General features: G+C 42.3%; 1 protein-coding gene across 1 annotated transcript in view; it reads left to right on the top strand.

The window, feature by feature from the left end:
• The window catches only part of LOC147427211 (uncharacterized), a 70025-nt gene extending 60021 nt beyond the window's left edge, over positions 1-10004 (top strand). Inside the window, exons 2-4 of the mRNA XM_086498280.1 lie at positions 8693-8869; positions 9019-9078; positions 9161-10004. Of these exons, the coding sequence (XP_086354406.1) occupies positions 8693-8869; positions 9019-9078; positions 9161-9652 (729 nt within the window). The 3' untranslated portion in view covers positions 9653-10004. The remainder of the gene's footprint in view (positions 1-8692; positions 8870-9018; positions 9079-9160) is intronic.
• The last annotated feature ends 12885 nt before the right edge of the window (positions 10005-22889 follow it).

Below are 22889 nucleotides of genomic sequence, written 5' to 3'. Positions count from 1 at the left end.
GGGACAGCTGAAGAGGAGGATAGTGATGAGCTTTAGGCTATGGTGGGCTGCACATCACAGAGAGAATGGAGGGGGAGGGGAGGGAGAGCTAGAGAAGATGGAGAGTGAGCTTTTGGCTATGGTGGGGTTGACTGCAGAGAGAGAGTAAGGGGAGGGGAGGGGGCAGGGGAGAGATAGAGAGAGGGAATTTGAAGAGAAAAAGTGACTTTTTGATGTTTGGTTATGTTTTGGACAATTTTGGAGGGAAAATGGTCATTTTTGAGACTTTTCAAAAATTTCAAATTTTTAGGGTTTTTTGACCTGCGCGATTTTTCTTTTGGGGTCCCTTTTTGTCAAGGGTCCCTCTCTAGGCTTTATGACACTTCTTCCCCCCCCCCCCCCAGGTCCACCTCCCCTTTCTCTTTAGGAATCAAGCATTGAAGAGGGGGACAAATAGGCTGCCCCCCTATCTCTCCTTAGGCTATAGGTGATATCCCAAGAGCCCTTTCATTGGTCCTCCACTAACCCTTCCCTAATCAAAAGGGCCCTAGGAGAGTCCATATTTTTCCTAATGGGCTTTTAGTAGATTGAGAATTGTTAAGTTAGCTATTTCACTTTGGCCATCCGTTTGTGGATGATAGGCCGAAGAGAAATTTAGCCTTGTCCCTAAATTCTCAAAGAGACTCTTCCAGAAATTACTGGTCATTCTAGGATCTCTATCCGACACTATGGACATTGGCAAGCCATGGTACTTGAAAATTTGTGAAATGAAGAGGGTTGCCATTTGATGGGCTTTGATAGTCTTTTTGACAGGTATAAAATGAGCTTGTTTACTAAACCTGTCTACTATCGTCCATATTCCCGTATTCCCATGGATAGACTTAGGCAATCCAAAGATAAAATCCATGGATATGCTCTCCCATGGTCAATTAGGGATGGGCAAGGGTTGAAGCAATCCAAGTTGCTTCCCTCTATCAAATTTTGTCTTTTACATACTCTTGTATGTTCACTTTCATGGTAGGCCAATAGAAATATGTTTCAATTCCCTTTAAGGTAGACTGAATCCCTCTATGCCCCGCATACGGGGGAGCATGAGATTCATACATTACTTTCTCACGTAGTGAGTTAGTAACACATAGTCTATTGCCATAGAGAAGATAACCATCTTGTAAAGTAAATGGTTCTTCTTTCTTCCCTAATGCAAGGGCTGAAATCACATCTCTAAAATCGGGATCAATAGCATACTCATCTATCATTGAAGATAGATCATTGTGAGTTGCTATGGAAACCGCATTCACTCTCGGTCGTCTTGAGAGTGCATCGGCTACTTGATTATGCTTGCCAGCAATGTGAGCAATGTGAAAATGAAATTGCGAAACGAAATTTTCCCACCTCATTTGTTTGTCGGAGAGCTTGGTCTGCGTCATGAAGTACTTAAGACTTTGGTGATCCGTTCGCAGAATGAAAGGAGTCCCCAATAAATAGTGCTTCCATGAGTCTAAGACATGTAGAACTGCAAGGAGTTCCTTTTCGTATATGCCTAGAGCTTGCTCAACAGGGTCGAGCCTTCGACTCTCATAGCCTATGGCGTGCCCTTCTTGGAGCAAAACAGCTCCAAGGCAATCACCACAAGCATCACATTGGACCTCAAATGGTTTTGAGAGATCCGGTAGTGTAAGCACAGGTTGAGAGATAAGCTTTTCTTTAAGCTTTTCGAAAGCATTGTTCTCCTTAGCAGACCATGTATACCTAACGCTTTTCTTTGTTAGGTCATGTAATGGTCCCTCAATTTGTGAGAACTTTTCTATGAAGCGTCTATAGTATGCACACATACCTATAAAGCTTCTTAGTTCATGAAGATTCCTTGGTTTAGGCCATCCTTTTATTACCTCTAACTTGGATGGATCCATTTGGATGCCATCTTGAGAGATAATAAATCTCTTGCAAGAAAAATTCACTTTTCTTTCAATTAACATAAAGTTTATTCTCTCTTAAAACTTGAAATATTACCTGGAGGTGTTGCGTGTGTTCCTCCAATGAATTAGAGTAGATGATAATATCATCAAAGAACACTCAAGTGAAGGTTCGATGAGGCCTGAACAGCTTCTCCATCAAGCGGTTGAATGTGGCTGGTGCATTGTTCAAGCCAAAAGGCATGACAATGTATTCGTAAAGACCAAATGTAGTGCGAAATGCGGTCTTTACAATGTCTTGATCAACTATCCTTATTTGATGATAGCCACTTTTTAGGTCAATCCTACTGAAGTAGGTCGATCCTTGTAGCTTATCAAATAGGTCTTCTACCCGTGGAACGGGAAACCTATTCTTGATAGTGATCCTATTTAGTGCTCGATAGTCGACACACATACGATATGTGCCGTCTTTCTTTTGCACTAATAGCACAGGTGAGCAAAATGGAGATGAGCTAGGCCTAACCATGCCCTTCTCAACTAACTCATGCACTTGCCGCATAATCTCCTCTTGTTGAGCTTGAGAAACTCTATAAGGGTTTATTAGCCGGTGAACTTCCTGGAAGAAGTTCAATTGCATGGTCATCATTACCTCATTTAGGAGGTAGCTCACAAGGGATGTCGTCAATAAAAACATCTTGAAACCCCTTGAGAAAATTGGATAACTCTAATTCCGTTTGGTTGCTTTTCTTTTCGTTTGTTAAAGCATTAGGTTCATTTTGAGAATCTTTAACAAAAATCATGTACACGGAAATAGAGCTCTTTATTGACTTGTTGAAAGCTGGTGTATGTACAATGGGGATGGTGTTACCCATTTCCTTAGCATCTATATACATGTCTTTTTCCCTGAACTTAAAGGAGATTCTCCTTTCAGGAAATTTAACATCGGCAGCCAGGCGGTCAAACCATGGTGCCCCTAGGATTACATCCTCATGCTTGAGAGGAGAGATAAAGAAGTCCTCTTTGTCCACATAGCCTTGGACATGAAGCCTCAATTTCCCAATTAAGGGAGTGACTGAAGCTTCTTGCCCCTTGAAGGCACTGTCTGCGGGTAGGACATCTCCCATCTCGTAGGATTGTATGCCTAGCTTGGTGGCTAACTCCATAGATATAAAATTGTGAGTAGAACCAGGGTCAAAGAGAATAAAAGCATCATGTTCTCTTACCTTTCCCCAAGCATAGCATAGAAGAGATCCTTTGTGTTGAGTTTGGTGAATCTCCTCCTCTTGGATTTCAACCAAGGAAGCTCTAGGAGGATCTTGGCGGTTGTTCTTTTGGGGACAAGCGCGGTACGTATGCCCTTGTTCGCCGCACTTGAAACACCGGTTATCTTTACGATAACGCTCAAGCTCTTCAGGAGAGAGTTTATTCTTACCTTTATAAACTCCCTTCTCTTTAGCTTTGTTGAAATTGCCCTTAGGAGACTTTTGGACATTGTCCTTCCCCTTAGGCTCATTGGAACCCTTGTTTCCGGGGGTTTATTATTTCTTTTAACCCCCGTTTGGAAATTGATTCGAGAGGCCACCATAGTATGGTGTATTACCGCCGATATGGTGCGTGGCCTTTGGGAGTTGACATACTCCGCTATTTCTTCGGTTAAGCCCGCACAAAATTGTTGCTTTTGGTCTCCAAAATCCAACTTTTTGAAGACAGTGGCTTTGAGTTGTAGGTCCCAAAACTTGTCTACATATTTGTGGATGGATTCATTGGGAGAGAGCTTTAAGCTTCGCCATTCGGTGAGTACTTTGTCTTTGGCATCGGTGGCCAAAAACTGCTTCATAATGGAGGCTCTTAAAGCCTTCCATGTTCGTGGAGCTTCACCGTTGGCTCGTAGGATAGACCACCGTTGTCTGGCGGACTTTTGAACGTGCATAGCTACATGGCGTAGCTTAGAGGACTCCGTGAAGCCCTCATCTCCAAACGCCGCATCGAATTGCTGGATAAAGGCCAAGACTTTGTCTGTGGCACCAAAGGTACCATCATAGGTAAGGAAAGAGATGCTCTTCCCTCCCTCTTTGAATTTCTCCAGCTTGGACGACCTCTTCCATGCGGCATAGGATTTCCTATGGCCTCTTCTTTTTGATGGTTCAAAAGTTGCACCATCACTTTCTTCAGAAGGTGAAGAATTTGAAGAAGGTGGAGAAGAGGGTGACCTCTTTCTCGCCTTTTTCTTGTCCTGATCTTTGTCGTCTTCACCATAGCTTTCATAAGAGGAAGAGGATGAAGAAGATGGAGAAGAGGGTGTCCTCTTTCTCGCCTTTTTCTTCTCTTGCTTTTTATCATCCCTCTTTGAATTGTGGTGAGGAGAAGAATACGATGGTCTTCTCCGCTTTGGTGGTGATGGAGAGCGTTTAGCCCGTCGTCTTCGTGGAGCCATCTCCGCCGAGGTGGCGGGAGACTCGCTTCTTTCTCGTTCCTTCGGTGGAGGCTCTTGAGTTCTCCTTTGGGAAGGAGATACATCATCAAGAAGTAAATTATTGAGCCCTTCATAAGGATGATCTTCTTCTTCCCGAATCGGAGAGAGACCAAGTCTTTTGGTAGTCTCACAAGGAGGCTTCCTAGGTGTTCTCTCATCATGGTGATTAGCTTGAAGAATCCCGTGAGCATGGAGCTGCCGTTGCACTTCACTTTGGAGAGATGGATTGCCCATGGCTTGTTGAAGCCTGGAAACAAGATAGTTAACAAGCATTGAAGCATCATTAGTAGCTGCTCATGAGCAAAATCAAAGTTATCAACATTAATTTCACTCTCTTTACTATTGTCAGCCATTCTAACAACTTTTAGGTGTACTTTGGCACTTCAAGCCCTAGTTGCTACTCCTCTTTACCCCTTTAGAAAAAGCACTCAAGCTACTCTACTCGCAGCTCGAATACCATTAATTGCAAGGAATAGAAGAGAGGGTCTTTCAACACCAAAACAGCACCGGCTCCTGTCAAGCTTCTAATAGCTCAATAGTGGTCAAGCCATAGGCAAGCCCCGTAGGACTCCACTATTAAGACCATAGCTCTCGACGGTGATGCCCCGTTAACTGCACAAAGGCAGGCGCATTGCAAGGCTGAAAAATCCCTATTCTACTTACTCACAGGCAATTAATAATACCAACCATTTGTAGCTAGCTTGAGGACCTCCCTTCTTGAGCAAGAAAAGAGAAACCTTGAGCTCTGATACCAATGTAACATTTAATGGCCTAATAACTTATGTGTAGCGGAAATTAGCATGAACATAGTGGGCATTTCATTAGAATAGATTCCTAATGAGAATTACAAGAGTGCTTAGGTTGAGAGAGCAACAAAAAGCATAACACCTAGTTAGATAGCATCAACAATACTTTCAAAAGAGAGAGAAATTAAGCTATTGACAACAGTTGAGGACCGGATTTGCATGGAGCCGGTCCCCCCTCCAAAAGGCTTTGTATTATGGTTTCTCCCATCAAGAGAGACATTGTACAATACAATTCTTTGTGTTCCTTCAAGACTAGCTAGTGCAATGAAGATGGAAGCTTCATGCACTAAGCAAAACACTTAATCAAACACAACTTGAATTATCCCCGTTCTCAGACCCAAGACCTCACACACCTTCGAAGATGGTGAGAGCTAGCAGGGTATGAGAGTAGATTGAGAGGAAGAAGGAGTATCTTATGAGAAAGATGTACATCTCCTCACATAATCACTCATATTTGCATAGCTTAGCTTAGTAATTAGCTTGGTAGAGAAGATGAGCATGCTTTGAAGCTTGGCTCTTGGTTGGATTTGCATCCACATGCCAAGAGAGTGTTGATGTAGGCTTCTATCTCACAAGCTTGGAGTAGGTGATGAGCTCTCCATTAAAGCTTGGGAGGAGATAGAGTATTCTTTCTTCACACATGGTCAAGTGTGAGTGTGTGTCTGTTAACGCCAAGCAAAAATCAGCCCCCCCTCTCTCTTGGGCGAGCCCTTCCTGCTAAATTGGTCTGGCTTTTGCCTCATTGGACCTCCCCAAGTCAAGCCAATGGGTGTTAAGCAGCATAAGTGATAGCCTTCTGACATGTGTCCCCCTTTCCCCTTTTGTGAGAGCTTTAGGTAATTAAATAATTAAACTAAACTCTCATTGGACCCCTTTGCCTCCTGGCCAATAGGAATCAGGCAACCCATTGGGCTCCTGAATGCTCATTGGACCCCTTGGGAGACTGTCCAATAGTCTTCTAGGAGACTTAATTCTCATTGGTTTCTTTTATTAAATGTTTTTAAATTAATTAAACTAGATTTACTCTAGCTTAATTCTCATTGGTCCACTTCAAGGGTCTTCCAATAGGAATTGGGCACACCTTGTGGGCATCTGGCCTAGGGAGCTGACATGTGTCCCTAATTCCCTTTGTGTAAAGGGAGCCTGTGTGTGTGTGTGTGTGTGTGTGTGTGTGTGTGTGTGGCTTTCTCTCTCATCCCCTACTAAATGGGCTCGCCCCCTCCTTTGTAGGCTTTGAAGAAGACTTTTGTACACACACTAAGCATCCAATTTTCCCTAGGGTTGACCTTTGGACACAACCTTTGAATTTTGGAACCTTAGCATTTTGGAAGTCTTAATGGGCTGAACCTTAGGGTCTTTTTAGCCCATTGTTGCACATGGATCTTTTGCAGATGGCCCCCCCTTTGGATCCCTATTTTCCCTCCTTTGGATCCCTACTGTGGCCGGTCTGCTAGCTTAACCAATATTCTAGCTTTTTCTCCCCTGGTACCTCCCCACATTAAATGATCAGTTTAATATGAGAAAATCATTTAGGAGAATTAGATATTGATTATTATGACATTTCCCGAACCCTTTTCTTCTAAAAGCCGCCTCAACAACTGCCAAAAAATCTTATAAAACCCACCCTTCGAACAATTGCACCCAATGTTGGGGAAAAAGCATTTTTTCAAACATGCAAAATTCCTTTCCTTGAATTTGCCAAGAGGAAGTTTTAGAAAATTAGGGTTTTTTTGGGTTTTTTTCACTATTTTCCTCTATTTTAGGACAAAAATTCTCCTTTTTTTCTTGCTCTTAATCAAAATTTTTGAAATTGAAAAGGCACGATATTAAATTGAGACACATTTCTCCTAAACACTAATTGCACCTATTCAACTTCTCTTTTAACGCTCAACCTCCCATATTTTGTTGCGCTGCTATGGAGCAACAACATAACACCATTTTTTGGCACTAAAATTTTGTGCAGAGTGCCACAAAGTGGAGCTCCAAGCCGAAGGACTCTTGCGTATGCAACATCTACGTTCACAACAATGCCGGATGGTGGCAAAATCTGAATCTACTTTCCTTCCAGGAGAAAAAAACCATAATTGCCTAGCGTGGAGCAATCGTCTGCTCTCATATATGTGAGTTATGAGCACTTGCTCACACAAACATTCTCTTGCTCTAGCCTTTGTCTCAAAGGTGATTCACTTTTACTCATTTGTTCCCCATAGCACAAGCATCAAGGCTTGCGACGACATAGAGAGAGAACGGGGGGGAAAAGGGGGGGGGGGGGGGGGGGGGGGGTAGTTGAGATTGTTGTCAACTCGGGGCCATTGTTAGAAAGGCCAAGGTAGTCAATAGTCACATTGAAGCCATGGTAGCTTTAGTTAGAAGCTTAAAAATGTGTGTGTGTGTGTGTGTGTGTGTGTGTGTGTGTGAGAGAGAGAGAGAGAGAGAGAGAGAGAGAGAGAGAGAGAGAGAGAGAGAGAGCTACTAAGTGGGAGTTGCTAATTGGCATGTTCGATTATAGACCATTTGTAGCCCCTAAGTGGAAGTTGTTGATTGCGTGCATGATGACTTGAAAACCAGTTGCAGCCTATGATATTATCAAATAATGCTTTGGTCTCTATAGGCTTTCAACCACTTGCCCCTATATATCCTCGCGTTTCAAGTTGAATGTCATCTCCATTGCAACTTAATGCGTAAACAAATATCAGCAAGTTGATGGTGATAGTTTCTCTAACAATGTTGGTAGGCGGTGGAAAGGATCAAATCTCAATCCTCATGCAAGCTGATGAAAGATGCCACTTAAATTTTTTTTGATTAACATGCATTCTAGAGGGTCTATATTTTGAAAGAGAAAGTTGTTCTTGAAGATCTTGCTAGTGGGGACATCTCTCCGATGATGAATTTAATGTGAGGTAGGCTACACATGGGTAACACTCAAAAAATCTACGCTCTTTTTAGTAAAAATGAACCCAAGAATTCTGCTCACACCACACACACACACACACAAAGAGAGAGAGAGAGAGAGAGAGAGAGAGAGAGAGAGAGAGAGAGGCCACCATGCTAGCTGCATCACCATGTATATGAATCTTACTATTAGTAGCGACAGAACCTTGGCAATAATGTAAACTGTTTTTTTTTAAATATGTCTCTTTAGTCATGTGCTTTTATGTAATCTCTGTGTGTGTGTGTGCGTGCGCAAAAGGGGTTAAATGTACCAGGAATAGTCTAAAGGGGCCAAAGACAAAAAGTGTCGATCGTGTGAGTATCGATCGTGTGTGTGTCATGGAGAGATGTATAAAGATGCACATACACACAAACATATACAGAGTGAGGGGGTAAGAGCGAGCGAGGCCCGCCGATAGGCGGGGCGCGCGAGCTAGTTTCCTTAATGCATCTCCCCCCCCCCCCCCCACCCCAAACCCCCAAAAGCCCTTTCTCCATTGGATGGCCCAAATGTCACTGGTGTAAAAAGGTTTGGACAGTGCATAGCCTTATTTTATCTGTTGATCTGCCAAAAGCACGTGGACCCTTAGTGCCCGGTAGCAGCAGCACAGAATATCACGCTGCGACTCGTGACAACAGAAAGCCCATTGAAGGATGCAGGGGATGATGATGACGACGATGGGCTGCCGCTGCCTGCCCACGCCCATGATCTAATTCTGGATCGGCTTCCTGTGCGGAATCGTTGCCGGATGTGGTGCGTTTGCAAGGCATGGAATAGCTCCTCCCCTTCCCAACCCTGTTCATTCCACGCTCTCTGCCTTACTGGGTGGCCGCAATTGCTCTCACGTGGCCCACAGACTCAAGTATATGGACATTGATGCCCCCTTTTTTCACGACCTCTTTCTTTGCTCTGCAGGAGGCCTCATCTCAGCCATTGTGCGCAGGCCTGATGCAGCGGAGTCAACTGCCTCGCTGGGTCTGTCAAAGTGCTCCCTCCTCCCTCGCTCTCTATGCAAGGCCCCAATACTTTTTACCTCTCCATGACCCGCAATGGAAAGGATCCAAGCTGTTACTACATTCTCCTCAATACTCGTTTTCTTTTTCCGACTTCTTTCGAGTTCTTTGAGTCCAGGAGCGCATGCTGGAAGGAGGTCAACAACCCCCATCTTTATTTCAAGTCAGGGAAATCGCTGCGCAATTTTGTATCAAGTCATCCATCCTCTGATCAGCTGAGTGTGGTAGATGCTGATTTCTGGTGGCTGGTATCGTCCATGGACAACCGGGAACATTGCTTGCTTGCTTATCATGTAAGCCTTGATGCATGGACCAGTTTGCTGGTGCCGTTGATTCCCTGTGAGATTGTGCTTGCTCAAATTAAGTCAATTGTGAAATTCGAAGGGAGACTTCTTCTGGGTGTTCCGTGTGTTGGGCCTGATCATGGTAATATACTTGGTTTTGGAGTTTGGGAGTTGCAACTAGGTGGAGGTAGCAAGAACTCCTCAGCATCTTACAGGGCCCCCTTCGATCAGAGAAGATTCATGACGTTGTAGCCTTTTTGCTGATGGAGGCATCTTCTGGATGACCCTTTGCAACCCGTTTACTTATCGCTCTTTTAGGCCGCCTCTGGTGTTTGACATGGCTCGGAATGCTTGGTACTCCTTGCCGCTGGAGAGGACTTCAAGGAAGTTCGGTTGCATCTTTGTGTATCGGCCTAGCTTCAGTGCTTTCGTGTAGGCCTACTGTGATCAAAGTGTAATCTACATCTCTTGGTCAGACCTTCCTGACAGAGATTCTAGTACACAAACGTGTTTGGCACTTTTCACAATTCGTGTTAAGTGTTTTCGATTAAGTTTCATCTATTTGCACAAGAGCAAAGAAAAGAGATTAATGCTGTTTTTGGTATCATGTTCTTTCTTTTAGAGGCATTTGTGGGGCTTGATTGTGCGTGCTCCAGAGGTTTCTCACTGGTTTTAAAGTTCAGACTTCGTGTAAGCTTGTGAACATTCATGTGGGATTGATATAGTCATAGACCAAAGAGGGTTGGTGACATCGGACATCCTTGTTTAATCCCAATAGTGCAAGAAATTCTGTGCGATCGACATATCACCTTCTGATAGATTTGAGAAATCGTAGGCACAAACTTACTTGGGACTTCAATTTCTTCCGTCGTCCACAAATTTTTGCGTGGAATCATATCAAGGCTTTCTTGAAGTCCACAAAACAACAATACAATCATTTGCTTTTCAATCGACTTTTTGTCAGAATCGCGTTTGTTTTTTTACATGCTTTCCATTCTTTTCAACCCGATCACACAATTTTATTTCCATTATGCACCCAAATAACTTTACCATAAAAGACTACATCATTAGGTCAATAGTTATTTACGTTCTTTACATCCTCTCTTTTATGCAAAAGAGAGGATGTAAAGACTAGATCATTATAGGTCAATAGTTTTTTACATGCTTTCCATTCTTTTCAACCCGATGACACAATTTTATTTCCATTATGCACCCAAATAACTTTACCATAAAAGACTAGATCATTATAGGTCAATAGTTATTTACATTCTTTACATCCTCTCTTTTATGCAAAAGGCTTGTTCCAATTAATGTTTCACAATCACGAGGCATATCATCTTGAAGCGCAAGGTTGAACATATTACACATGCAATCATGTGATAAATCACCTGTCCATTGGATCATTTCCGGTTTGATACCTTCATGATATCCCGCTTTGCAAGTGCCCAACTTTCCAAGCTTGCCGCACACGTATTCAATACTAAAAGTGAAGGGTCATGGAAGTGAACCATAAAATGACATCTTTTCGTTGGTTGGTTTCTCATATAGTTGCTCACAATGCATATACGTATCCATATGACTCAAGTTACTAGTACTCTCAACCCACTTCCCTTTCAAGTTTCTCCAAAATCTTTTATATACACGTGTCTTTTCTTAAACTTGAAAAGGTTAATGCTCTACTTTTCATGTTCTTCTCTTCTTTTGAATCAATGCTTTGTATACATGTAAATGACTTTGATAGTTATCTTTATCTATAGTTGCATTTCTTTGGAGCATTTTGACACTCCTTATCGAACCATCTTTTTCATGATCTACATTTGTTGATACCATGGACATGCTTTATGACAGAGCATTCTTCGGCACAAGAACAAATAACTTTTCTTGAAAGCTTCTCATTTTGTTTCAATGGTGTGTCATATTGGATCCTTTTTATCCATAACTTTTGCTCAACCATTTCAATATACATTTGTACCTCATGCAAAAAGATAACTTTTCTTTACTTTGGTTGGATTTTCATGCTAAGTTATTTCTCTACATATAAGGTCGATACATAAATTTTGATGGTCTGATAGAGAGTCTCTACTTGCAGGCGCCAAAGCAGAAGATCTTTAGCCACACTCAAGAGAGTTGCAAGTAGTATGTGAGTGGGGACAGAGTATGCGTGTAGTGAGTGCGGGAAGAAGAAAGACATATAGCATGTAGTGGAGTCCATTCTTCTCATCCACTCCTTTTATTATTCTATTAAACAAATAAGTGAATTGTGTTAGTGATGAGTTAAGTGAGTGCCTGGCTTAGTTATCGTAAAACCCCAACAAACTCCCACCAAACTCCCACTTGAAGGTGTTGACGTGGCTCAAGTGGCTTATATATGTATAAAACTCTACAATTGTGGAGCATGCATGTGAATTCACCCTACACCCATCATCTCAATGCAATGTACAAACCGCTTTGAGGTGAAGCTCTTTGTAAGAGCATCTCCAGGGTTATCATCCGTACGGACCTTGATTAACTCAATGTATTTGTTAGCAATATATCTTGTATCACATGATACTTGACCTCTATGTGTTTCGACTTTGAGTGAAACATGGGGATCTTGGCTAACGTTATAGCATATTGAGTATCACAATGCAGCACTAGACACTAGTGAATGCAAAGATCCTCCACTAAATGAGCTAACCATACAACGTCCTTTGCTAGCACTAGAAACTGCAATATACTCTGCCTTTGTGGTGAAAGATGAAGTGCGATCCCAAAGACATGACCTCCACGAAACGATTGCTTTGGCAACATTAATATACAACTAAATGTGGATTTTTGATTATTTATACAACTTGCATAATTTGCATCTATGTAACTCACTATGGACACATCGCTATTCCCAAAGATTAAGCACTTTCTTATTGTATCCTTAAAGTATTTCAAAATGTGCTTCATTGCAGGATTTGCCATAAATGTATTAAAGTGTGTGACAAATGCACCACCAACTAGTGGAAACCCCCTTTACTTTGGAAGCCTATACTTTGACATCATCGATTATGTCATTGGATGCTCTCTCCCTACTCCATAAAAAAAGCCTAAGATGCACACTTTGTATCATGCATTTGCCCCATCATTTGAGCTACTTTGTATCCACCATTTTCATTTAGTTTATCATTAATTAGATCCATGGTTTGCTATTTCCATTAGTGTCAAGCTCTCTCTCTCTCTCTCTCTCTCTCTCTCTCTCTCTCTCTCTCTCGTAATTTACTTACTAACTATGCCATAAATGGTCCACTCTCATTTCTGCCATAGCCCAATTTCCTTTCATGTGGTATCAGAGCCAATGGTTCCATGCCTAAGCCTATAGATCTCTCTAAGCTAAACCAAGCGAGTCCTCTTCTTGCTCATCTTGGTTGCATGATCAATACCCCTTTGCACTTTGTATTGATTATACTCAACATACTTTTCATCGCTCTTTAGCATTATTTGTGCTATTTAATAAGCCTTTTGATGCTTGCACTTAGTTAGTCACATTTGCAATTAACATAATAAAGCCTCGTTTTGGCATCATTTTGGTTCATGTTGTGGAGATAGCCCTCTTCCACAGCTCTTGGATGAGCTTTTAATTACCAAAAATTTGAGGTCTTTAACACGTTCTAATCTCTCACTAGGATTAGGTGTGTGGCAGAGAGTTTGCTTGTTGAGCACGTAGGCATTCTCCCTATTAGTAGAAAAAGCTCCTTTTTTAAAGATATGCTGCTTGCTTGGCTGTCCTAACCTTGCCTTTCCTTGTCACCCATGAGCAAGCGAGCACTTTTGTAGAAACCCATCATCAAGGCTAGCTGGCAGTAGCGATTCAGAAAATCACAAAAAATAATTGGTACCATTAGTAGCATAGAATTATTGTGGAGGTAGTAAGGTAGTCGAAAGCTACCACAACTGATGTGAGTCACACCTGCAATCCTCTAGGCACTCGCACATGGACGCATTGAAAACACTTCCACTTGTAGAACACAAGCCTATCATAACATGTGCCCTTTGGCCTTGCCATGCTGGTAGCTTGGAAGTAGGTTGTACTTGCTAAGTATTTTTTAGGATTGTAGGATTGTAGGACTGTAGGACAAGATTAGAATTTTGAGAATGATTGAGGGACAAGACAAGTCTCAGAAAACCATAAAAAACAAGAAAACCATAAAAGTTCAAAAAACCATAAAAAACAAGAAAACGAGTGTTTGTGGACACTTTCCAGAACCCCATTGCAATATAATCTAGGAGTAGGGTAAGTAGAATCCCAGGTGGGATCTCAGAACATTGCTCACTCTAGAAGAATCGATTGTGAATTGTTTAAGTGAAGCTACAACATTTCAGGTCTACGGCTTGAAACAACACCAAAGACTGTCAACCACTGAATCCGGCTGGAGATTATGCTTTAAAAGTTGTATGAACCAATGGGTAAATTTTCAAGAGTTTGCAAAAACTCAAATTATTTTCAAGCATTTGCAAAAAACTCAAATTTTCATGAAGAGGTAAATTTTCAAGAGTTTGCAAAAACTCAAATTATTTACTTTTGCTTGACATTTTGGGTCAAATTAAGTTTTGACTTGACGTAGAGGCTTAAAATAGATCATAAAAAGACTGCCCACTAAAAAAATTGAAAAAAGTGTTCATTTTAGGCCAAAAGTAAATAAGCACAATTATTTACTTTAGCTCAAAAGTGACGAAGGTATCATGATACCAGAGACTCTATGCATGTGTACAAATATCTTTTGTAAAGGCCCATAGAATTTGGATCACCAAAAGTAAATAAGCACAATTATTTACTTTAGCTCAAAAGTGATCAAGGTTGATACCAGAGACTCTATGCATGTGTACAGATATCTTTTGTAAAGGCCCATAGAATTTGGATCACCAAACTGACCAAAACCTTGATAAAAACTAAAATTTGTACTGATTGTCGAGAACTTAAGTGAGACTTGGGAAATCCTTGCTCAAACTTAGTGAAACTTGACTCAGAGGCTTATATTGAAGTGCTAAACAAGTGTACATGCTCTGTTGACAAAAAAAAAGCAAAATTTATCAAAAGTAAATAATCACGATTATTTACTTTTGTTCCATTTCTCAACTTTTTTGACCAACCCAACATTCCACTAGTTTTAGCATGTTATATTAAGCCCACAAATCAAATTTGGTAAGATTTGGATCATTGAAGTGAAAATTATGGCCAAATTTGTAAAGTCAGTCTGTAGACACAAAATTGTTGACCAGTTGAACATGGATTATCCAAGCTTGATGAAACTTGGCTAGGAAGCTTAAGTTGAGCTGCTTAACCATTCTGTGTCAACATTGTTGCAAAAAGTTACACAAAAATACCATGAGTAAATAATCACGATTATTTACTTCTGCTACAAAATTGGATATTTTTGCACATTGGAGTATACCACAAGCTCAAGCATATCAATTAAACCACACAAATCAAATTTGGTAAAATTTGGATCACAAAAGTGAGAATTAAGCCAAATTCTCAAAAATTGAGTCTGCAGACAGGAAACAGTTGATAACTTGGATAAATTTTGTTCAAACTCAGTGAAACTTTTGTAGAGACCATAACAAGTTGATTACCTGGAAAAACAAGCCAAAAAAGTGTAAAAACTGAGGAAAGTAAATAATCAAGATTATTTACTTCTGATACATAGAGAATTTTTTTTGGACTTTTGAGCTTGTATATTGGACGGATATGCCGCGATGGACGTCAGCACAGCGAGAACTCACCTAACATATAATGTCAGCTAAGGACGAAGCTCGACCCGGAGGCGCGTGGAAGCAAGCATAAGGTGTCAATCTACACTCGACCGACTCCTAACTAATTCCTACAGAGGTCTCTACCAATTGTCTAAGTCACAGCCTTCAAGAGTGCATAAGAGGAAACTTCCTACAATGCTTTCTAGAGCCAAACACCCATCAAACAATCTCGAAACACCATAGAACTTGAAGGAGACCCTACTAACACCAATAGGTCGCTCTCCCTAAGGTCTATGAACCATAATTCCAACCCAAAACACCCGGTGCAAAATCACGTAGAGTGTCTGGCCGAAATCTGCAGGTCTTCGTTTCCAAAATCTAAAGTGCCTAATGTGTAGTTCTACTCAATGTGAACGCGTGGATATGCTGCAATGCAAAATCGAACAACGTATGCTCATCCAAACACCAGATAAAGCTCGTAGAAGGAGCTCGCAAAACCGGACCGTACGCGCGCAATGTAGGTATTGACGCGTAGCTCTCGTCGGGGGCCACACGTTGCACTTCTCCGCACTCGATTCTGACCACCGGAGCACACGTAGCATCAAGATGAAGCTCACGCTCTCTCTCTCGTACACAGTACGCTCACTCACAGACTTCAAAACTTGTTTTAAAAATGACAAAAGGTTTTTTCATTAAGGTCAAAAAGTGGTACATATACCTTACAATTCTCAAAACCTAAAGTTCCAAAATCAACCATCTACTCAATCTAACTATTAAAACTGGGATACAATCTGGAAACTTCTGTAAGTCCCAATATTAACAAGGTGAAAAATCAGGTTTTCCTCAATGAATGAATAATTACAAAAATAATAATCCTCCGAGTAGTTAGTTGTCGTGGGGTGTGTCCAGCTTCTAACACTCCCCCCCTCCTTGCTCATGTCGTCCCCGACATGGCCGCTGATCTGCTTCTTCATCGGATCGTTTCTCGCATCTTTAGCGATGATTCGTATCTTGCATGCAGGTTCATCATTGTCAGGCCAAAAATGTCAGTGTTTATTGTGAAGAAGCCTGTGTAGAACGCTTCTTCAAAATCTTGGAGGTGATAGGATGGTAGAGACATTATTCTCTGATACATTGCATGTATCACCTCCTTGGAAGGCTGACCAGACAAATCATAAGCGCATCTGTAAGTATCCTGGAAGAAAAAGATGATGTCGGTCACCTGGCCTAGCTTGAAAGTCTCGAACACTGCTAAGAGGGTTCTGCATATGTTCCTCATCATAATGCATGTAAGGTCAGGTGAGCCAGTGAACAACTTGATGGCGCTCGTTAGGGTTTTCACCATGTATTGGACACTTATTCTCTCACCTGCCTTCAAGCCCGACAGCTTAGGGTAGTTCAGCCAAGTGGGTTGGTTCCTTTGCAATATTTCCTGCACTTTCCACGTCCTAATCCTGGGTAGAGGACAAAAGCTGAGGTTGTCTCTGATATTTTTCGGTGCCTCTACCAAGTGGATTAGGTATTGTGGGTACTTTGTAAGCCAGGCCTTCCTCCACTTTGGCTGAGAATCAACAATGAGCTTGACCCCTTCTGGTTGTGAGGTATCTGCATTGTAAAGTGGTACGGTTGGCTCTTCTCTGATCCGCTTGTTTATGGTAGCTACCTCATATTTCAGCAATGGATATGGGAGAGAGGGTTGAAGTCACTCGCGCCTGAGGTTGCTGGCGTCGATCTTCTGAATAGTCATAGACTTGAAGACCCTCTGCTCCCACTCCAAGGCTTCCTTTGTTGTCTCCCTGAGCTCCACCTCTATTGCTTTACGCAAATTTTCTTCCTCTTCCTGTGTTAGATCCTGTGGCTCTTGAGAGGATCCTTCTAGGATTTCCTCTTGCATAGGCATGTCCACTGGATCTGCCACATTTTCTAAGTCAATGCCCTCATTGGCTGCTAGCCTTGTGCTCTCTGGCTCTCCTGCTTGTTGTCCTTTTAACTCCTCAATTTGCCTCAAGAGTTTTTGCTTTTCTGTTTCCGCTTCTTCGCCCATATTTACGAGGAGGTCATTTAGTTCGCGGTTTATTCTCTCCGCCTCCTCGAGCTTTCTCTTCATGCTTTCTACTTCCTCTTGCAGGGCTTTTTGGCCTTCCTCCATTCTCGTTTGCATGACAATAGATCCTTCTGCCATCATCAATCTCTGCTTTTTCTCTAGAGTCAGCTATTTCTGAAGTTCTTGCATTTGTTCTTCATAGAGTTGACTCTCAGTCGTGATTTGAGTCGAGCTAGTAGCTCTGACTCTGGCAAGTGATGCTCGTAGCCTCTAGATGGTCTGATCTTTTACTTTGAGTTGGTCCTTGAGCTCAAGGACCTCATCCTGGCTTGCTTCTTGATCTATCTCTGCTCTTTCCTTGGCGTTTCTCATGGCTTCTACTTCTTTAGATTCTTCTGCCAGCTGTAGTGTCAGGTTATCTCTTTCCTTCTTGGCATCTAGCAGTGACTTACTGAGCTGCTGACACTCTTCTTCAACTGCTTGCATTCTTTTTGCGGCTGCTTGATTGGCTTCCTCCATTGCCTGGCAGCTTTGTAGTGCCCTTGCTAGGCTAGCATGTAGCGCAGCTTCTCTCTCCTTTTGCCTCTGGCTTTGTCCTGCAGAGCGTCTACTTCCATTTTAATCTTTACTTCAGTGGCCTTGAGAGCTGTCATCTCTTTCTCTGAAGCCATAGATTGCGCTCTCAACCCTGTTAGCTTCATTATCACCACGTCCCAGTCGTTGGAGGGCGGGTACAGGTCCACTATATCTGTGGCAATTTCCTTTAATTCAACTAGCCTGATGCCTTGCATCTGTTCTTTAGGCCCTGTCCTCGCCAAGTCGAATGCGACTGTGGCGGCTTCTTCCTTCATGTATCCTGCGGCTAGCAGGTCCAAAAATGCGTAATAAGAATCTTCTAATTCTTTTTGCTCACTTTGAGGTTTAGCCTCTTCTTTTGTCTCCGGCTCTTGTCTCTGCTCTTGCTCACCTGCTTGCTGTTCTTCTTGTTTGTCCTCAGCCTCCTTATCTTCTTGTGGAGGGCTGCTAGGAGGTGGCGAGGGTGGTGGTGAGGGCTGTGGGCTGGTTGGTAGAGATGCAGGTTTTCCCTTTAAGTCCCTGTCTGCTTTAGTTTTTCTTTCTCTTTCTTGGCTCTCTTGCTCATCTAGCAGTTTCTGCCGTGTTTGCTGTACTTCCTCCTCTGTGAAAGGGACATGTAAAATATTCTCTGATGTAGCATCGAGAATCTCAAAATTCTTGATATAGTCCTCAAATCGGTCCCTTTGCACTCTTTGGGACGATCCTGACATATACTCTAGAGAAGGCTTCCAGAGTTCACTTAAATCACCCTTGAGGGCTCTCTCTGCTCGGAAGCTCTCCATCAGCCTCTCTAGTCTTGCCGCTTTCTGTGACCTTGTTTCTTTGGCAAGCACTTAGGCAAATTCCTTCTTCCCTTTCTTCTGCTCAGGCTGCTCCTCTTGAACTGGCTCTAGCCGTCTTTTCAGTCTTGTAGCCACCCTTGGTGCTCTTTGACGCTCATCTTCCTTGTCTTCTTTTAGCCTTATCCAGTCATTCTGAGACGGGGGGTCAGGCCACCTTCCTTTTGCATGTAGTGCCCGATAAACCACCTTGGTGATTATTTCTCCTGGCACTATATAGGTTGGCTTCTTGTTGCCCATTTTTACTAGGTTTTCATGTATATATGCCGCATAGTTGATTATCTTTGGGGTGCCTTTCGTCATTGCCCAAGTGAATGTCGTGGCAATTGCACCTGGCGGCATTCTGTACTTTTGTGGCCTCTTTGTGCACATGTGGAAGTACTGGTTGTATAATTGGCTCATGATTGCCACTCTTGGGTTGGAAATATCTTCAAAGGTGTAATTCCATTTCTTCTCATTGTACACCTTTACCTCATCCCTTCTTTTAGTTACACTATCCCCCTTGTTAGAGAGGTATAGTGCATCTGCTACAACCTGCTCAGTGATGATTATCTCTGTTCCTGGCCTGCCTTGTAGATCTGTTACTTTGGCCACTCCATCCTCTTTGATGCTTGTCACAAACTCCCAGACTCTCTTGATGTCCACCCCTGCCGGTATTGCTTCAAAGTAGTTGTGGAGATCAATCTTCTCCAAGTATCCGACCATCTTGCTTCTTACGAACTCATTGAGTTCTCGCGGCAGCATTGGTAGCTCGATAACATTGCCTTCAGTATCTTTGAACACTCCTTGGTAGATCTTTAGGTCGTTGGACTCTAACAGATCTTCTTGTATCCATGTGCTGGTGGGCTTTAGTGTTCCTTGTGGAATGACGAAGGGTTCCACTTCTTCCATGTAATCCTTGATGGTCATTCTTTTCTTCTTTGCCGGTGACTTCGCGGCTGCCATAGATCCCGTTGCACTCAGTATTCTGAAGTTAGCGTTTTTTCCATATTAGCTGCGAAACTGAGTTTTATTTATCCAAATGACTTGAAAATTTAAAATAAAGCTTAAAAGGAACTTGTGAAGCTGTGCATGTGCTCACAGTGCAAATATGGCAAAAAAATTTAATCTAGACATCCTAGGCGTAGGATGTCTTTTTCATAAGAACTGGTTCATACTTGATATGCTGGTAGTGTATGGATCATGGAACATGGCTATGTGCTTGGATTTGGATTTGGATATCAAAAAGTGGATTCTTGGGCTGATTCAGGCTTTAGGTCACAATTTGGGTAGAAAGTCCATCATAGGTAGCAATTGATGTCCAAATGGATTGAAAATTGGTATATGGGCTTATTGCACCATGGTATTGGCTCCCATGATGTCACTCTTTGCACATAAGGCTAAATTTATGCTGGAGACATCCTATGTGTAGGATGTCTTTTTCATCAAAATGACATGAAACTTGTCCTGTGGGTAGTCCTTGGCCTATGGAACATGGCCATGTTCTTGGATTTGGATTCTGACAAGGATTGATGATTGTAAGGGCATGTGTGGTGTTTTTGGGCTCAAAAAGTGTATCTTGATAGTGTTGGGGGTCAAAAATGATTAGAATGGCTTCAAACTTGATATATGAGCTCCTGATGATGAGGTGATTGGATCTGGAATGATCAAACATCCCCTGCTGGTCAAAAAAGTCAAATAGACATCCTACGCGTAGGATGTCTATTTCATCATTTTTTCCTTCTGACCACACAGATTGGTTGTTGATGTGTTGGTGAATGTGTTGTGCAAGTTTCATTGGATTTGGACAAGATTTGGTAGGTCTATGGCCCATTATTGCCTCTATGCCCTAACTTTGCGTTTTTTCATGCATATGAGGTCAATTTTGGTCCAAATGTGATGAGACTTGGTGGATAGCTTGTAAATGTCATTCAGAAAATGTGCATCATGAAAAATGTTGGAGTATGTGCCCAGAAGTGCCCTTGAGACATCCTACGCGTAGGATGTCTCCTGGTGATTTTTTCATGGATGGTGCTCCCAGTGCTTGCCCTTGCCCCCCCTGAGTCCCTTTTGAGCCTAATTTCAACAAAAAAGTCAAATGGATAGAGAATAACTCCCTATGTGGACTTCAAACCTCCGAGCCATTTTCTGACTTTTGGAGTGCTTTTTGGCGATGAACTTTCTTGATGTTGGTCTCCATAGCTTCCCGATCCCTTGGGGATCCTTGCTGTATGGTTTTTGTCGACTTTGGCTTCACCGGAGCTTCATTTGGCAATTTATCACTCTATAAGCACCCGTGGTTGTGTTTACATACCTTGGATGATTTGTGGTGGTCTACCACCATAGGAATTGGTTGTTGATGGTCTAGGAAGGCCGCTCGTGAAGTTTGGTGGCAAACCAGCTTGCGGTTTGGCCGCAAGAGCAATTTGACGCTTTGTGTGTCTGATGCCGTTTCTGAAGTTTTAGTGCCGCCTCGGGTCACTTTTTGGTCATACGGGTCACATAGACTTGTCGAGCATGTCGAGATGCTCCTACCCATGAATTTTGGTAGCATTTGGTCACCGTTTCGTCGATTTCCCATTTGGTGGCCTCTTGCGGGTTTTTGGGAATTAGGGTTTTCCTCGATGGTTTTCTACTGCCTTTGGATATCCAGGACTGGTTTCCTAGGCTAGGGTAAGCTGCCGATGAAGTCTTGTTGCTTTTGGGTTAGCCGTTGGGCCGCCGTCTCTACTTGTAGATCTCTATCGCCCGCTTTGTGTGTGACCCTTACGTTAGTGTTCGTGATATAATGACAAACATGCGCGAAAAGCTCAAGGTGGTGAGCTTACCTTACCTCTCATGTCAGGAGCTCATTGGGTAGTCGTGCGCGTCGTAGAAGCTGCTGGAAGGTCGGTCCGCTCTAGGTGGCACAAGCTCTCTCCACAAGGTCAATAGTGAGAATGAGCTAAAAATGAGGTGAAAATTTCTTATAATGGAGGTCCCCGAACTACTTTTCATGAAATTTGACATGTGCTCCTATCTTCTTGTGAGATGCGGTTTAGGTTCAAAAAGTTCTTGATTTGGACTCCATTTGCTCTGTTTATCAGAAATTTGGCATTTCGGTCAAAACCTGGCCAAAACACGCTTTCGCTCCAATCTCATAATTGCACCCCCATTGTACCATAAGGTTGTCCTATAGTCACTGATCATCCCCATATTTTTTGTTTTTCATTACGACTGTTCTTCACCTGCTTTTTGTATTTTTGAAGTTTTTCTGCCGAAAATTAACAAAATTAAAAGGAAAATAGAAAATCAAACCCAAAAAATCCCCAAAAATCATTATAAATCACAAACATCACCGCAAAACATTACATACACTCACATGCAATTTGGCCGGATTTCTCCGTTTTACTACTATTTTGCCCGAAAATTGGCTATTTCTACTTATATACACACACCTAGGGGCTTGATTTGACGTTTGGCCCCATATACCTGTAGATACATGCTGTATAAAGGCATCTATACTTGGGTTATTCCAAAAAAATTCGCAATCTAACAACAATCCTTAAAATAGTCAAAAATCATGCCCTTTTTTGTTGTTTCTGTTATTGGTTCTGCATTTGAGAATGCCTCCCCCCCTCCTAGCCGGAGTCCTTCCGGACGAAAAGGTATCCCCTCAGAGTATGTGCCATGCATAGGTTGAAAAAGTTGTGCTAATGCCTGGCCGATTAATGTGGCCCTACTTTATGCATACTCGGTCAATGCATGGAAAAATTAATGATGTGCAAGAGAAGGGAATAAGCAAGATGCTTATTGGCATTCGCCATCGAGGTTTCCTGTTTTCTTTGCAAGTAACAGCTGTAACTCTACTGCTCTCCGTTTAATTGTCTTTTTCGCAAAAGGCAATTGCTTTGCTGAAACTGTTGATAGAGCCATAGCTGTTTCTAAGGAGAGAATTGGCTGGGCCGGAATGGCTATGGGTCGTATTGCCTTTGCTTTCGATTGGTATTTTGTTGCTGCCGGTTTTTTTAGATGTTTTGGCACTTCCTTGTTTGCCACTGGTTTGTTGTTGATTGGCATCCACATAAGTCGGTTTTCCTTTTTCAAATGCAACTGTCTGCCTTCCGTTGTTGCTTGTACTGAAGGGAGTTCCTTTTGCTTTTGTTTTGGTATCCAAATGCGAGTGACATTTGGGTTATGGCTAAGCATTTTCTTGGGGATCCATACCTGTTTTATGCCCTTGGTTTTTGGTTGAACCATCTGCTTCATTGGAATTCTTTTGTTGCATTGTTGTTTGTTTGCCATGTCGTTTCTATCCTTCCGCATCCATACTTGTTCCCCTGGTTTTGGTAAC

This window comes from Adiantum capillus-veneris, chromosome 24 (genome assembly GCF_014529385.1).
Source record: "Adiantum capillus-veneris isolate H3 chromosome 24, ASM1452938v2, whole genome shotgun sequence".
Classification (NCBI taxonomy): domain Eukaryota; kingdom Viridiplantae; phylum Streptophyta; class Polypodiopsida; order Polypodiales; family Pteridaceae; genus Adiantum; species Adiantum capillus-veneris.
This window is presented reverse-complemented; position numbering and strand designations above follow the sequence as displayed.